At 35.5% G+C, this 18614-nt stretch overlaps 1 protein-coding gene across 3 annotated transcripts in view; it reads right to left on the bottom strand.

The window, feature by feature from the left end:
* Window positions 1–18614, bottom strand: part of TRIP11 (thyroid hormone receptor interactor 11) — a 70105-nt gene that overhangs the window by 23466 nt on the left and 28025 nt on the right. For all 3 annotated transcript variants that reach the window (XM_024982104.2, XM_024982103.2, XM_024982106.2), the window contains 6 exons: window positions 16853–17065; window positions 13234–16254; window positions 10398–10538; window positions 9625–9818; window positions 6151–6314; window positions 3793–3896 (listed from right to left, as the gene is read on the bottom strand). In XM_024982104.2, coding sequence (XP_024837872.1) covers window positions 3793–3896; window positions 6151–6314; window positions 9625–9818; window positions 10398–10538; window positions 13234–16254; window positions 16853–17065 — 3837 coding nt within the window. The remainder of the gene's footprint in view (window positions 1–3792; window positions 3897–6150; window positions 6315–9624; window positions 9819–10397; window positions 10539–13233; window positions 16255–16852; window positions 17066–18614) is intronic.

Raw genomic sequence — 18614 nt, forward strand, 5'->3', positions numbered from 1 at the left:
TGGCCCCTACCCACTTGCCAGAGGACCCACCCAGTCACTGTAACGGCCAAGAACAGCTCCAGACTTCCAGCACCCCTCACAGTTAAGAAATCCTTGCTTGAATACAATTGGAATTTACTTTTGTATACAGTGTAAGATAGGGTCCAATTTTATTTTCTTCAGTATAAATAGCCAGTTGTGCCAACACTGTTTATTAGTTAATCTACTCTTTTCCTCATTAAATTAAAAGTAGTTTAGAATTTAGTTTTCAATTCTCAAATGTAACTTGGGCTCCATTTCTGGATTCTCCTTCTGTTCTACTAATCTAGTCAATATGGTATTGATTTATGGCTCTATTTTGACATTTAGCAGGCAAGTCCCTCCTCACTATTGTTCTTTTACACAATTTTCTTGGTTATTCTCAAGGATTCAACCACAAAAATGTGAGATCACAGTTTCATCATCTTGAATCAGGGTGTGATAGCTTTTTCGTTTGTAGTATCATCTTGGATAGGCTAGTCCCCAGTTATCCAAATGTAATGTAGATGTTGCTATGAAGATATTCTGTAAAAGTGATAAATGCTCCTGATCAGCTGAATTTAAGGAAGGCATATTATCCTGAATAATCAGGGTGGGCCTGACTGAACCAGTTGAAATATCTTGAAACTAGAACTGGGTTTTCTCTATAAAAGAGAAGCAAATTCTATCTGTGGACAGCAGCGTCAGCCCATGCCCACTTCAGTTCATCCTGTTTGTGATTTACATTCTTGACCACCTGGGGACAACAGCTTTGGCCCAAACCTATGAGTTCCAGCCTGCCTGTGATGTAACCTTTCCATACTATCAAACCTGCGAATTTCCAACTTGTTTAGCCAGACCCCACAATCATATCACCAATTTCACGTAATAAATCTCCTATGTGTGAATCTGTATCTAGTATACACATCAACGTATATGTGTATATGTGGGTGTGTGCATATGTGTACACACATACACATCCTACTGGTTCTGCTTTTCAGGCTGAACCTTGACTGATAGAGAAGCTGAAACAAAAAATTTTAAATGAAAAAAACTAACATTTGAAATCTACAAGATTAAATTTAGTATAAATTTAAACTTTCAAATGAATTTGTTAACCTCACAGCATTTATAGTTAAGAAAATATAATTTTTTAAGAAATTATTACAGCTTAAAACTATACTAAAAGATTTTTGAAAATTAAAGTTTAGATTCCACTACTCATTTTACCATTTTTTGGGTTTTTATTTCATTAATTTCAACTTTTATCTTTACTAATTCCCTCTCAGTTTCTTCTGATTTGTTTTTCTAAATATATATTACATTTTAAATTTTTAAAAACAAAGTCAGTTTAAAAAGAAGATCTGGACTTATAACAGTAGCAGACTAGATGTTTTGGACCCACTGAAAACAATTAAAAGCATCAGATGAAATAAATTTTTAATGTGTTAATGAGCTGATCAGAAAGTAAACACCAATGGTGAATAAACATTTTAAAAGATGCTAGACCTAACTACTAGAAATGCAAATTAAAACCCTAAGATAGATAGCCCTTCTCACCAACCACACTGCTTTTTCATACTGCTCATGGGGTTCTCCAGGCAAGAATACTGGAGTAGTTTGCCATTCCCTTCTCTAAGGAAGAAGCTGGGAAAGACTGAGGGCAGGAGGATGAGATGGTTAGATGATACCACCAACTCAATGGACATGAGTTTGAGCAAGTCCAGGAGACAGTGAAGGACAGGGAAGCCTGGCAAGCTGCAGTCCATGGGGTCACAAAGAGTCAGATACAACTTAGTGAACAACAACCAACCACGCTGGCGAAAACTTTAAAAATTCTGTTAATGGTAGTGTTGCCAGAGATGTATTAATAGAACAAGAACACAAAGTACTACTGGCAGGAGAAAATCATCACAAATGCTTTAGAAAACAAGTTGCCACCAAATCTAGTAAAGTTGAAATTGCCCATATATATCCCATGAGCCAGCAATTCCAATCAAGATACACACCTGAAACTCATGTATGTGCACCAGACGATATTGCTGTTCAGTCACCAAGCTGTGTTCGACTCTTCATTTTTTTCGCATATGTGCGTCCAACTCTTTGTGACCCCATGAACTGCAGCATGCCACGCTTCCCTGTCCTTCACTATCTCCTGGAGTTTGTTCAAGCCCATGTCCACTGAGTCAGTGACATCATCCAACCATCTCATCCTCTGTCATCCCTTCTCCTCCTGCCCTCAATCTTTCCCAGCATCAGGGTCTTTTCCAATGAGTTGAGATATCAACAAGGAAATTCATAACCACATTGTTTGTATAGCAGATAATGGAAATGTCCTTTATCAATAAAATAGGTAAATAAATTATATATTCATGCAATGAAAACAGCAGTGAAAATAATGAACCTTCTAACATAGTAATATGACTGAAATTTATGAAAATGACACTAAGCAAAAAAAAAAGTCTCAGAAGAATTCGATTTACATACAGTTTAGAATTCCATTTATACAGTTTAAAAATATTTTATAATATATCCAAACAATGTATTATAAAAAGACACAGATATATTCAATAAAACCATAAAGGAAAACAAGGGGATAAAAAGCATAAAAGGTGCTAAGGAGAGGAGGAGAAGTGGAGGGATGCTTACGGAACTTCAATGGGTGACATTCTATTTCTTGTACAAGATGGTGAGTATGTGAGTATTTGCTGTACTGCTATTCCTATATTATCTAAATATTGTTTTGCACAATCCTCTAAATTAATGTTATCCCCAATCTCAAAGACATGATCATAAAACATGACTCAAACAGAAGTTATTTAATACTAGAACAACACATTTTAATGAAAATAAGATGCTAAAGTTTATAAAAAAAAAAAAAAAACCTAGTGTGTGTGCTAAGTCACTACAGTCATGTCCAACTCTTTGCAACCCTACAGATTGTAGCCAACCAGGGTCCTCTGTCCATGGGATTTTCCAAGCAAGAATACTGGAGTGGGTTGCCATTTTCCTCCTTCATCAGGGGATCTTTCCAACCCAGGGGAGGAACCCAGGTCTTCTGCACTGCAGGCAGATTCTTTACCGTCTGAGCCACCAGAGAAGCCCTAATACTAGAACATTTTAATGAAAATAAGATGCTAGATATTATATGAGTAAGTTTATAATAAGAAAAATCTAGACTACAATACTATTTATGTGAAAATTTCAGATGAATTTGCAACCCTCTATGCTGATCATTTTCTGGAAGATAACATGACATTTTGGTAATAAAACTCAAGTTGAAAAAAGTAATGAGTAAATACTGTTTTGCAGTCACTCAACATTTAGTAAACATTTCAAACCATTAAAGGAAATATCTTTTCAATATGAGGGTTCATTTTACTTCTTATATATAATTTTTTATGTATAGCAATAATAATAAAGAGAAAAATATTTTAAAGAATTAGTCTGCAAAAGAAAAAAATCTAATGGGATAATACACATTATTTTAATCCATGTGAAACAGTACCCAATATATTTTGTTGAAAAGAGAAAATTATAAAGTCAAAAGTATACACTATTTTTTTAAAATGATCTCTAAGATGCCCACCTGTGCTAAAAATGGAAGTCTCATATTTGCTATGTCTATTCTAAACTATAAGTCACATGAGGGAAATTCTTAGTATCCTGTTCACTGCTATGTCCCAGCAACATTTACTAAATTAATTGTTCAGGAGATTATTTCCAAGAGAAAAATTGTACAAGTAATTGTTTTGTGAATAATAAAATTCACAAGAGTAAATTATTTCAACCAACCTGTAATGACACAAGTTTTCCTTCCAGATTTTCTGCTTTTTTCTTCCATTCAGCAACAAGCTGTTTGTGCTTTTCTAGTTCAGCAGAATACATAGCTTTTTCCTCTAAAGAGGAGAAAAAAGTTACATTAGCATTTTATAATTGTGTGATAAAATTATATAATTATATTATATAATATATATATTATATAATATATATATAATATAATAATTATATAATATAAAATATAAAAAGTGTGATAAAATTATAATTTTAAACCACTTGAAACTTTAATAATACAACAAAAACATTAATAGCTCAAATGTCTCAACAAGAAAATTATATATGCCTTAGTAGTGATGTTAACCGGAATTAAATTAATGAGATCAGTTTCCTCTGCTTAAATCTTTCTCCAGATCTTGCAAACTTTCCTTCCCTTCAGAACTCTATTCAAATATCAGTATTTCCTCTTTAGCAAAGCTTTCTCTATGGCCTCAGCCACTATCACACTATCTTGTACATTTAAAATTCAAAACTCTTACATTTAACCCTTACATTTAAAATTCAAAATTTCAACCACAGGAGTAACCCTGATATGTACATATGTACAAATGTAAAGGTTTGCTCAGTTACAAAACTATGACTTTCGTTATTTCAGTAGCATCACATCCTCTAAGCACCTCCTCCCTACTAGCAGTTCATTCATTCTCAGTAATTACTGAATGTATGAACTAACAAATGGATGGGTGAATGATCTAAAGGGAGTAAATCTAGGGATGGGAAGTAGATGTGAAAAAGTGTATTTGGTTATCAGGGTACCATTCACAGTACCAGGTCCTATTACTACTATGTGTCTAGAAAAGTACTTTCCACCCAAATGAGAAAATGCAGTTAAAGTATAGATGAACAGTTAAGAACAAATTAACCAGTAGTTCAAAGGACAGTAATTATTGATGATTAACTCTTCAAAGTGGATTCAACCTCCAACTGACAAAGGACCATATAGTCAAAGCTATGGTTTTTCCAGGAGTCATGTACGGATGTGAGAGCAGGACCATAAAGAAGGCTGAATGCTGAAGAATTGATGCTTTAGAACTGTGGTGCTAGAGAAGACTCCTGAGAGTCTCTTGGACACCAGGGAAATCAAAGCAGTCAATCCGAAAGGAAATCAACCCTGAATATTCATTGGAAGGACTGATGCTGAAGCTGAAGCTCCAATATTTTGGCCACTGATGCAAATAGCTGACTCACTGGAAAAGACCCTGAGGCTGGGAAAGACTGGAGGCAGGAGAAGGGGGTGACAGAGGATGAGATGGTTGGATGGCATCACCAACTCAGTGGACATGAGTTTGAATCAACTCCAGGACATAGTAAAGGATAGGGAAGCCTCATGTGCTGCAGTCTATGGGGTCACAAAGAGTCAGACACGACTTAGCAACTGAACAACAAGTCTATCATAACACAGGCAGAAGGTGAGTGATAATTAATATAAATTTAATGTGTTAGTGTTCTTAGTGTTCTATAACTTTGCTTCCAAAGAATCACAATACCATAAGGTATGCCTCTTTTGTAACTAGAAAATCTGCATATCAGGCTATCATCACAAGTGTTTTTTTTAATGTAACACTGTTTCCAGTACTATATTATAAATATGACCATATTATTGTATACCATAAAGACTTTATAACCATTCATTAGTGTAAAGGCTAGGCTATCATAAAGCAATAACACTGCTTCTTCATTATCAATCATGAATCATTATACCTATAAATATGAATTTTTCACACATTTCACTTTTGATGTCTAGTGTTAGTAGTATATATAACATCTACAGTGTTTTTCTTATCATACAAGAGAATACTGATGCAGGCACTAATAGGCAAACAATTCATCTTGTAAACAGGTAACAGAAACTTATTGTATCAATAAACACAGTACAATAAATGTATTCTCTCTTCCTTATAATTTTTTTGATAACATTTCTTTTCTATAGCTTCCTTTTTTGTAAGAATACAGTATAGAGTATACACAACATATAAAAATGTGTTAATTGACTACTTACGATATCAGTAACGCTTTTGGTCAACAGTAGGCTATTAGGACTTAAGTGTGGGGGCTAGGGAAATCCCTGGCAGTCCAGTGTTAGGACTCCACTCTTTCACTGCAGGGGGCACAGGTTCAATCCCTGGTCGGGGAACTAAGATCCCTGAATGCCACCCAGCAGCCAAAAAAAAAAAAAAGTGGAGTTAAGTTTGGGGGGACTCAAGTTATACGTGGATTTTCAACTGCAGTGGGGTGGGGGGGTCGGCATCCATGCATTGTTCAAGGGTCAACCGTACAATGACTTTTCTTCACTGAAAGACTGGCCATACAACTGACCTTGTTGGAAGTGCTCCAGGACCATCTGGAGGTTGGAGAGTGACAGCGCATACTGCTTCACTTGTTCCTGAGACACGGAAAGCTGTTGTGCAGTTTCATCCCTTTGCTTGGATACCATATTCAACTGTTCCTGCAATGACTCTACCTGTAAATTGGCTTGATGGCTTTGAACAGAAAGAATAAAAGTAAAACTGTTTCTGTTTGGACACTTTAACAAGATGAAATATCCTCCCTACATATTATAGCACTAAGTGCAAGTTATACTCAAAGTATTCAGATACTTTAACGAGATGAAACCTCTTCCCTCTGTTTTTTTGTGTGGTAAAATATACATAACATTTACCATTTTGATCACTTACTAGTGTACAGTTCAGCAGTCCTAAGTACACTCACATGGCTGTGTAACAATCACCACCAACCATCTTTAGAATGCTTTCCCTCTTCCTAAGCAGAAACCCCATGCCCAGTAACTTCCCCTCCCCCCCCCCGGGCACTACCATTCTACTTTCTGTCTCTATGAATCTCTCCTTCCCTACATTTCACTGCATGAAATTCAAGTTAGATTTCAAACAAACTTGAAGAGTTCCTCTGATCTTTGTTCTCTCTGCTTTTGTTAAATCAGTCATCCTTCCTGTGAAGGTGACTTTGAACAAAACAGCAGTCATTTTAAACAGAATTGTGCTGATCAAGAAATGTCAGCGTAAGAAAAATTCACAAATAGCCTGCAACTTTTGTTTCCAGGCTAAAACCCTTAGAGTGTAATATATCATAAACTTATATCGGTAAGCTATAAGGGATTCTGGAAGTCATTTTGTCCAACTCCCAACCTAACAAGCAACGGATTCTATGATACCCCCTTGTTTTTAGCACTCGCAATCCTAGTGAACTAACAAATTTCCAAAGGCTATCCCATTGATTAAATGCCCTAATTATGAGTTAATTAACTTTTACTATCATCTTTCTGTTTATATTAAATAATCCCTACACTTGTTCCAAATAATGAATCAAGTGATCCTTAAGAGATTTACAGAACACCTATAGGCTTATGTCACTGAGATACTTCTTTAATGTATAATTATTACATACAAAATACTGTAATAGCCTTTCCTAGGTTTGCAATACCCAGCCAGCTAAATTCTTATTCAGAGCAGCCCAATAAAGCCAATTAAGAGCAGCTCACTTTGAAGAAACTTTACACAACAGCACCCTCTTGTGGAAAGAGCAGTAAACTGATAACCAGAGGACTTAAATCCCCTCTTCTGTCCCTGGACTTTAACTTTGCCTGTTAACAAATCACTCAATTGTAAGGATGAAATGAACTGTGACATCATTCAAAATGTTAACAAATATAAGATATTACTATTGTTAAGGGCTCAAAACACCACAACTTTATTTTATAGATCTGAGTTACTTATACACCTAATACTTACTGGACAGCTCTGAAACTATGCATAACAATGTACACTGGGGGGAGGGTGTAAAATAGATGGCATCATTTCTACCCCCCAGTAACTTTACACTTCACTGGGTGGGAGAAAGCGTAAAGCAGGTCAATAATTACCTATACTCCAAAGTAAAATACAAGTGCTCTATCAAAGACTCAAACATCACACTAGGGTTTGATTTTAGATTTGAGGAGTGGGTTCCTAACCAAAGAATTCTTTATGAAGGAAGTGCTATTTGAAGAACAAGTGAGATTAACAAATACAACGGTTAGGGATCAGGCCCACTCTTTTTATAAAGAAAGAGTAGGAAACAAAAAGTAGGAAAATAGCTCTATCTGAAGAAGTGAGTAATAGTTGGGCTGGATGAAGATCATAGTGAGAAATAAGGCTAAGGAGGTAGACAGCCTGGGCCCAAATCATGAAGAAACTACCATGGTTTTGAAAAAGGAGCAACAAGATCACAGGCCTACCTAAGGAAGACTATTTTGACAGTTATTATGAATGGTAAACGAAAACAGGCAGAAACTAGTGACTTTTAATTAGAGAAAATAATGGCCTGAAATTGAAAGATGATCAATTTTACAGATAGAGGATGTTTTTTTCTGCCAATGTGAAAAACATACACAAATGTTCACTCACTGCTTTAATTCTTATCTTAAACAAGTTCTTCTGAGTCTGAAGGTACAATAATGTACCCAACAAAAGGGGCAAGGAGTTTGCCCTCAGAAGTGTTATCCTATATTGTCTTTGCAGACAAGAGATAATATGTACTACATCCTTGTATTTCCCTCCACATCATATACAGTAAAAAGATTAAATGATGTACGTACAACTAACAGAAATACAGATATGATTTTTCTGGAAGATTATTTGGCAGTATATTTCAAATGTTTTAAAAACGCCCTTCAAACCAGAATTTCCATTTTTCAAAATTTACACTAAGGAAATAATCTATCATCAACACAAAAATGCCTATTTTGGGTTATCAAAACAGCACTCTTAGTAATTCTGAAAAGCTGGAACATTCTAAATGATCAATAATAAATGAATGCCTTAAAGAAATTATGGCAAATACAATAATGGTACTATGCAGCCATAAATGATACTGCAGAAACACATAGCTTATGTGTACTGATATTCATATTATTAACTGACAGAAGCAGGTTACAAAACAGTATAAACAGTATGATCTCAACCATTTTGCTTTAAGAGAATAATATACAATATATATACACATATACAGAAGCATTCAAAGGCACAAAAAAACACTGTTTCTGGGTAAGTGAGACTGTGGCTGCAAGTGCTTTTGGGTTATGTGATTTTCTTGAAGTGGAAAACGTTTTTTGTAAAAAGGGGGAAAATAAACACTTTTATTGAGAGAAATAAAACTGAAAAATACGTAAGCAGGGACCTGGTCACTCAAAAGTTCTAGTAAGCCTGGAGTTAATTCACACTGACCTAGGCCTTCACAGGTTACATCTTTTATTCTAACATCCAAACTTTGTCCAACTTTAGCTCACTTGATTAAAGATTAAATCACGGAGTTCCCTGGTGACCTAGTGGTTAGGATTCCACGCTTTCACTTCCGGGGCCAGCCTCAATCCCAGGAACTGAGATCCTGCAAGCTGTAGTGCCTGGCCTGGGATGGGGGATGGTATTAAATCACACAAACTAGTTATTGGAAAACTTGGGAAAGCTAATTAATTGGTCAGAATTTAAGCCTAGCCTCCTAAAATGATGAGAAGGACTATCTAGGATAACAATTAAGATTCAGAGAAGCTTTAGTTGAATGCCAAATCTGGATAAGTGTTATAAACCCAAGTGTGAGAACACACATGTACTTGTGTCCTTGATATTGGGAAGGTTACTAAATCTCTTTACCCTTACTTTCTTAGTCAGTAAAGTGGAGCTAATAAATTCTGTGAGAATAAAATGAGGTAACATATGAAAAACTCTTATTGAGTCTGACACTCAGGACGTGTTCAGTTAATGTTAACACTAAAAAAAAAAGAAAACATGAAAAAGTTACCTTGCATTTTCCATTGCATTGGAGGATGAAACTAGCTTTTCCTCTAATATTGCGACTTTCTTTCTTAGTTTCGCCTCTCTGTCTTCTGCAGCCAAAGCTTCACGGGTATAAGAATCTTCTGATTCTAAAAGATGGTTACGCAACCTCTCTAGCTCCTGGTTTAAGCGTAATTCTTTGTCACGTAAATGTTGAACCTAGGTAGAGGACATTTCATTTATTTTTCCTCCATTAAAATCTCTCCCCTTTCCCTCCTACATGCCATTTTGTTATTAAATCTTTTCTCCGTTATGAAGTGTATTAATTGTATGCTAATTTCTCATATTGCAAGATACATTTGTGGTAGGAAAAAAATTCTCCGGAAATCATCTTGAATATGGAAGGTTTACTTTGTAAGATCTCATTCCCTATGTTGGCTATACTAAAAAATAAAACTACCAAGTACTAAGCTTTTTGTGATGGGCCACTTTTTTCAGTAAATCTTTTTTTTTTAATACTTTACAGGTAGGAAAATTTTTTTTTTATATCCAAGATACGCCATCTTGTTCTTTTCTTGAGGTATAATTAATTTTAGGTATACACCATAATGATTAGATCATGGTTTTTGCTTGCAAACTGAAACAATGCACTTTGGGAGATCAAAATCCCACTAAAGCACATCAGAGTAAGACTAAGATAAAAATCAGCCAACAGAGAAACTCAGTTTACTTGATAATCTTCACAGTTTTCTTACTTAGCAGTTTTTAAGATTTTGCTTCTTTAAAGTGAAAGTATACCTCATTCTGTACAGCAGTGTTTTCCATTTGTTTCTGTTTCAGGGCCAACATGACTTGGTCTCTCTCTTGTTGAAACATAACTGTCTTTTCCTGCATTGACTTAACTGCATTTAAAAGCTGATTTAACTCCCCAGTCTTGCCCTTTTGGAAAGAAATAATTTTAGCTTCCAAGAAAAATACATTTTAAAAAGACATTTCTTCATTAAATAATTTAAAAATTCAGTTAACTATGTCAAAGTCATCAAAAACAAGCAAAGTCTGAGAAACAATTACAGTCCAAAGGAGCCTAAGAATACATGATAACTCAATACAATGTATTCTCTGGATGGGACCCTGGAATAAGAAAAGGATATCTGCTAAAAAACTGAGAAACTTCAAATAAAGTATTAATTTATCTAAATAGGTTCATTATTTGTAGTCAAGGTACCACAATAACATAAGATGTTAAAAATAGGGGAACCTGAGTGTGAGGTATATGGGAAGGCTCTACTATCTCCCCAACTTTTTAATAATCTAAAACTATTCTTTAAGAAAAAGTTTCATTTTAAATGCTTTAAAAAAGGACTCAAAGGACACAATCTCCTCAAATTTATCCTACACAACAAAGTGTACACAAACCCCCAAATTGCCCAAAAGTGTGTGTGTGTGTGCACACATGTGCGGGTGCATACAGGCACACGTATGTGCCAGCATTTGTCAAGCACACACAACTGTTGTTAGGGAAGTAACAGTGCCAAGCTGCTGGCAGAGGAGAAAAAAGGGAAGTCATTTCACATGCACAGTCTATTTTAAAAGAACATTTTGGCAACACTTTAATGAAAGCAACTCAGGAATGATATCTTGCTAGACTGCTGTGAAAATTTATTCCTGAATACATTCCTTACAAGCACAATATATTAAAGACTTTCATTGCAAAAGCAGGGCCATGAATTTAAGATGATAGCTGGAATTCTAAAAAGCACAAAAAAGTGTCAGCCTGTTTACAGCCAATTCTTCTCTGTATGAAATATGCATATTGTCTGAATCTATTAATAGATTGGTATTATTTTTACATTTTCATGTAAACTTTCCATTTCTTTAAGAATAAATTACACGTCCTTCAAGGAAAATCGTCAAAACCAAAACATAAAACCATCTGTTCCTTTTATCTCAACACCCCCTCATGGAAAAGGGAACCAGTATTTTCCAAATAGTTTTTCAGTTAAATTTTTTTCATACTAGAGAAAGTAAAAATGCTTGAAAATTAAAGAGCTGAAGATCTCCTGTTGAGAACACAACTTTCTCCCTGAAGAAAAATGCTATTTATTACATTAAAAATATAATAAAGGTACTCTTCAATTATATAGGGTATTATAAAAAATTAGTTTATGATAATTAACCAATATAATACATACTTAAGTACAACTTAACTGACTTAGGAAAGCTTCCTGAAAGCTACGTGAACCTTAATTAAATGTGCATACTTTGGATCTATAAAGTCAATGAAATAGATTGTATGAGATGCTAAAACTATCATACAATAGGAAAAACACATGAAAAATGAATAACTACTGACCTCCATTCCCCTATTGTACTCTTACAAGCTCTTAATTGTTACACACAAATTTGGCTCGCAAGCAATAGAAAGCTTCTACCCTCTGACAGTCTTTTTAATATGGATTACAGACCAGTACCATAAAAGCTAAGAAGCTACTCCTGAAAGGAGGAACACACCTCAACACATCAGTGTACTCACTTAATTAGATAACAAAGAAGGGGAAGATGACGTTAAGACTTTTCTTATTAAGTGAAAACTACATCAAGCATTCCCAAGCTTTAATCTGAGAGTCTTAAAAGAGGATTTAATTGGCAAAAGATGTTAAATCATTTTGTTGTGCTTGGTAGCACGTAAACACTTAAGAAGCACTTTTTGAATATTCCGTTTTTCTGCCTCATTTCTTTTCCAAATTTCTACTACTAAGCATAGAAATCAGAGTAAAAAAAAAAAAAAAAAATTGATCATAGTAAGATCTACTAGGTCTTCAACACATTCTTATCAAAATCTAACATCAACTGCCATGTAAAAATTTAAATGTATCAAAAACTACTGACACCTTAACCGATATACAGTCTTTCATTATATGGTTGAATAAACAAACCAGTGAAGTCAAAACACACCTGAAGTCACATCAGTGGTACAGCTAGGATTAGAATAATTACTGAGTTCACTACGTGAAAAGTACTATTCATGGCTAATGCTTTTCAAATACCAGGCTGTGAATAATTCATAAAAGTCAGTTTAATGGGTCATACAGAACTTGTTTTTAACAGAGCATCACATGTAATGAGGGTAATTTCTGATTCCTGAAACTTCTGCTTCAGTGTTCCACACACACATGCTTACTGTGTCACAGTGTAAAATGTATTTCTTACTTCAGATCACTGTCAAAGATGTCGATGTATTTCACAGAACTTCCTTTAATATACAAGAAGCTCTAAAGCCAGTAGTTAGTGAAATATGCCTAAAATGTGATTAAACTGCAGTAACGTCCAAGTTCTCTCTTTTAACATATTTCTATTTTCTAATGAAAAACTGCTTCTAAACTTTTTTTCTACTTAGACCATAAAGAAATTAATCTAGCACTACAAATCATTGGAACTATCTAGTAATCTGGGGAAAAACTTTTCCTCAGATGCCTCTGGGGAAAATTTATTTAAAATGAAGCACAATGCTTTGAAGTACATATTTCTAATGAACAAATTCACCTTTCCCTCTAAAGATAACATCAATAAAGCAGCACACTAAAATTTCTCCTCCACCCCCAAACTTCCTTCCACAACACCATCCAGAACATACCTGCTCTTTTTCTTTCAGTAGTTGCTCAAAAGCTACAGCCTTCTCCTTCAATGAATGGCACTCAAATTCTTTTTCTCTCAGCATCATAGAAAACTTCATATTAGTCTCCTGTAATGCTTGATACTCTGTTTCCTTTCCCCTGGATGTTTCTACTATTTTTTCATTTTCCCCCTTTAGTTTACAAATGTCCATTTCTAAAATTAGTGTTCTCTCCTTCAGGTTCGTTACTGCTTGCCTCAAAAGCTCATTTTCATTCACTTTGTTGGTGAAATTTTCATTCAAAGAAAGTAACTGATCACTTTTGGCTTTGATCAAGAGGTCTTTTTCCTTCAGTGACTTTTGTAAGCTCTCCTGTTTCTCCTTCAGCAGCTTAATTTCTGAATCAGTCTGTTCATGCTCTTTTCTCTCTAGCTCTGAGGAAGCAGCAATCGAATCAGACAATCTGTGATTATTTTCCTGGAGAGTTCTAATTGTCGCATCTTTTTCCTGCAGGGATCTTCTTAGCTCTTCTATTTCTTGTTTAGAAGACTCATTCGACACATCAAACTTAATTGTTCTCAGAGACTCTGCTGTCTGAGAAGCAGTCGATGATTCAGGGGAGAGCTGCGGTGAAATAATATCAAGTTTTCCTAACAGAAGATCTTTGGTATTGCAAAGCTGCCCTATGCTATGCTGAACTTGTGCTAATTCCTGACCAAAATTTTTGAGCTTGGTTTCATTCTGCTCATAGCTTTGGATCAGGCCAGTGTAGTCCACTTGTAACTTAGAGCTGTTATTGCTGTCCACCAAAACTTGCGCCTGAAGCTGATGAAGCTCCTCCTGGAGCTGGGCAGACTCGTGCTGCATATTCTGTACCGTGGTCATTACCTGCTGTTTCCACTCTTCCATTTTCTTGACCTGTTGTTTTAGCTTATCTCGTTCCTGTAGGAGCTCCTCAAACTGATTACTATTAACACCTCCAACCTCATTTCCACTGTTGGATGCTTGTAAAACTGTCAATAAGGTCTGACATTTTTGACTTAATGCATCGATTTCAATGTCTTTTTCTCGAATGATACGGGATAAATTCTGAATGGTTTCTTTAAACATATCTTGGCCACTACTTTCAAATCTTGTAAACAGTTTTTTATTTTCATCTTGCAGCTTATTGAGGGCTGCCTCCTTGGCAGCCACTATATCCATCATCTTGTGGTATTCTGTTTTGAGATGGCTATTCTCCCTAGTCTTCTCACTCAAAACAGCCAGCACCTGCTCTCGCTCCATAGCATAGGCCTGCAGCTGCTGTTGAAGGTAAACGACATCCTGGGGGTAGGAAGTGGAAGAAATCCGAGCATGAAGAGCTTGTATCTCCAAATCTTTCTGCTGGATAATCTGAGTTAGTTTACCAACCTCATCTTTGGACAGCTGATCAATCTGTTTAGTCAGAGATATATTCTTTTCATTTAGAAGTTTAATCTCCAACTCTCGTTCTTTTATTCCTTTCACTAATCTTTCAGTTTCAGCTTTAGATAAATCGTGCTTCTCACTTCCATTTTCTATATTAAGGCCTTGAACTTTTGTTTCTTGAAAAATATCAGAATTCTCTGTTTGAACGTCCGGTCTTTCTTCATGCAACTGGGTTTTGATTTGTTCAATTGTCTTTTGCAAATTCTTAATTTGCTCATCTTTCTCTAAAAAGAGCTGGGTGTGTGTGGTGTTCATTTGCTCATGCTGGTATCTAAACTCATCCATTTCTTTCTTCTGCTCCTGTAAAGATTGAAGCAGTTGTATTTTACTCTGGTTTTGATCTTCAATTATCTTTTGATGATGCTTTATTTCCTCTTCAAGATTATCCTTTATTATATTCAGCTGATTTATCTCAGATTCTAGCTCTGTAATACTATCAAGGGTTTTCGGTTCAGCCACAGGTGCAGCTCGGCTCTGCTGTTCCCTCAGTCGTTCCAGCTCTTCTTTCAGATGACTGTTTTCTTCTTTCATGGAGCCAAGACTTCTGTCTTTTTCCTCTATGGTTTGCCTTAAAATTTCATTTTTTCTTAGGGCCTGAGTATATTTATTTAATTCCTCCTGAAGCTCTGAACTTCTTTCTTTAAGCTTTTCAATAAAAATTTCTTTCTCATTTACAAGTTGGGTCAATTGCTTCTGCTCTTCTAAACTAGATGATAAAATTTTCTTAGTTTCCTTATGATCAGTTGCCATCTGCTCAATATTCTTTTTAAGTTCTGCTATTTCAAAGTCCTTCTCTTGATTGAGTTTAATTAAACGTTCATGGTCTAACTGTAATGCAGAGGTGCTCGAATGACGTGCATGGGATAGTTCTTCAATGGTTTGCTCATACTTGCTTGCTTCTTCCAACAACCTCTTTTCAGCCTGACACAATTCTGCTTCTAATTGTTCTTTCTCCAGCTTTAGAGCCTCCACAATGGCATTTTTTCCCACAGCAATCAGACTGTTACCTGCAAGAGACTCTTCCAACTGATGTCTAACATCTTCACATGCTAAATTCAACTTTTCATTTTCCACTTTGAGATCAAAAGCAACTTCCTTTAAATTTTCATTGAGGCGTTCTATTTCTGAAAGATTTTGCTTTAAGTTTCTGACTTCAGCTTCCCTTTCTTTAAGTAAGTTATCCTTAAAATTACTGTCAGAGTGTTGATTAAGAGACTGCGTTAACTCATCCCTGACTCTAGAAAGCTCCTCCTCCTTTTGTTTAATATGTTCCTGAAGTTCAAAGTTCTCCTTCTGGATACTTAAATTTTGTGTGTGTGATTTATTTAGCTGTTCTACTAAATCATCTACTTTATCCTCAAGCTTCTGCTTGCTTAAATGTAAATCATTTAGTACCAGTTCACTTTGAATTAACTTTTCTTTTTGCACATCTAACTCTCTAGTAATGTTCATTTTATCATCTTCAAGCTGATGAACTCTCGTTTTTTCATCATTTAGATCTTTTTTCAGTTTACTGATGATATTATCTCCCTCATTTTGTTGTTTTGATAGTTGATCTTTGATCAAAATCATGTGCTGAAAGAGAAAGTAATTTGCACAGTAACTTTAAATATTCTCTCATTTTAATACCTAAATAAAACTTTTTAAAATGTCATACATAATAGGAGAATAATCCTTAGACATTTCTAATCCTTCTTAAAGCAACTTTAAAAAAATTCTTAACAAAGTCATTTACTAATTATCTTACAACAAATCTATTTTTGCAGAGGTTAGAACTTAAAAGCAAAGAAGATAGATGATAAACGTTGGTGATTTTCAACTCAAACACGGAAGCAGGGAGACAACAAACTATAGCCCACAGGCCAAATCACACCTGCCTGTTTTTGTAGATAAAGTTTTAATGGAACAAAGCCAGGCTCATTCGTTTACATAAGAGGACAGCAGAGTTGAGTAGCTGCAAGTGAGACTACACGGCATACAAAGTCAGATATTCACTATCTAAATGTTACAATGAAGGTCTGACAACCTCTTTAACTAGAGCATCACTAAAATACTGATTAAATCACAGAAATTAAACCACGTCAGTATTGCTTATTAAGCCAGTGTTCAGTCTACTGAGTAGAATTTAATATATTTCACTGACTTTAATATAAAATATATTTAATATAGTTACCTTTGTAGCCTCTTGGTTTTGTTTATCCAATTCTTCTAACTCAGCTATTAGTATTTCCTTTTCAGTAATGCTCTGATTGAGTTCTTGTTCCTTTGCCTCCAAATTTCGTCTTAAATCACATAATTCTGAATCCAAATCCACGTCCCTTGCAGCTGTACTTTTAACTACTTCATACTCATTGTTCAGTTTTGAAAGTGACATGTGAAGTTCTTCCTTAAATGATAAAAGAAGATAAAACACCACACACTGTCAACTGGAAGAAGACACACCAAAAGATGAAAAATATACATGTATAAGCTTGGGAATCTATTTTTAGATGTTCTCTGTTAGAAACATTACTGAATAGTATCTCAGTAGTAATACATGAAATTCAGCAAGCCACAGCCTTCATTCATTTACATTTTATTTGCAGCTTCAACCAAACCATTTCTATAATCCCAGACAAGATACAATAACTGTAAGTTTGTCCTCTAGCTCCAACTCCTTTACACAAAAATCTTCCTTTTTGAAAAGATTGCCAATCCCACTCCATGGCTACTTCCCTTCTGTCTCCTCCTTTCCTCCCACAACACACACACTTTTCAAAATGTCCCAAGCCTTCCAGCTCTCTTCAATTCCATTCCCTAATATCGCACACCAACGGTCACAGACAAAAACGGGAAATATCAAAACTCAATCACTAAAGTTTGTCCTCTCTAATTAGAAAATAAAAGGTTTCTTTTCCCTCATAAAATTAGTTTCCTTATTCTTGGTTTCTGTCAGAACATAAAACCTTTTCTTGACCCAAGAAAGAACCCTCTTTTCCTTCCTTTACCATCTCAACAAAGCACAGACTAGGTTCCCCTCTCTCAAGCCTAACACTCCTAAAGATAAACCTGTGTATGATTTTTTTAAGTATATTTTATGTTCTGTCCTATTTGTATTTAATGCTTCTCCTCAAAAATCCCCGACATGGGACAGTTCCCTATGCTTCAACGTTATTTCAACCACTGAATATGATGTTTGTGACAAACTCTCTATCATTGTAAAGACGTCTTTCATTGAGAGAAATTTCTTTTTTCATAATTTTGTTTATTTTTGGCTGTAATGGGTATTCATTGCTGCACGGGCTCTTCTTTAGTTATGCCAAGTGGGGGCAACTCTTCACTCAGGGTGTAGGATTCTCACTGTGGTGGCTTCTCTTGTTGGGCAGGAAGGGTCCTTGGGCACTGGGGCTTCCGTAGTTGCCGCGTGTAGGCTCAGCAGCTGCAGCTCCCAGACTCTAGAACCAGGCTTAACAGTGGTGCATGGGCTCAGCTGCTCTGAGGCATGTGGGATATTCCTTTATCAGGGATCGAACCCATGTCTCTTGCATTGGCAGGCAGATTCTTTACCACTAAGCCACCAGAGAAGCCCTGATAGAGATTTCTAAAAGCAAACTTCTACGAAATCCTTTTTAAAGTAAATAAGAATTGGACCAATGAAAACTATATTAGAACATTTGCCTTACAATTTCATTCTCCAATTCAAAATGTTTCTCCTGAACTACAACTGAAAGATGGAAACAGCATTCTCTTATGCCTTTCTAAAGTTATCTGTTCAATTAGAAGAACCACAAAAAGAACTTCCCTGGCAGTCCAGTGGTTAAGACTCAGCACACCCACTGAAGAGGGCATGGGTTTGATCCCTGGTTGGGGAACTAAGATCATATAGGCCACACGGTGTGGCCAAGAAAAAAAAAATTCTAAGACAAGAACCATAAAATTTTTTGTCATGTGCATCT

Source organism: Bos taurus, chromosome 21 (assembly GCF_002263795.3).
Source record: "Bos taurus isolate L1 Dominette 01449 registration number 42190680 breed Hereford chromosome 21, ARS-UCD2.0, whole genome shotgun sequence".
NCBI lineage: Eukaryota > Metazoa > Chordata > Mammalia > Artiodactyla > Bovidae > Bos > Bos taurus.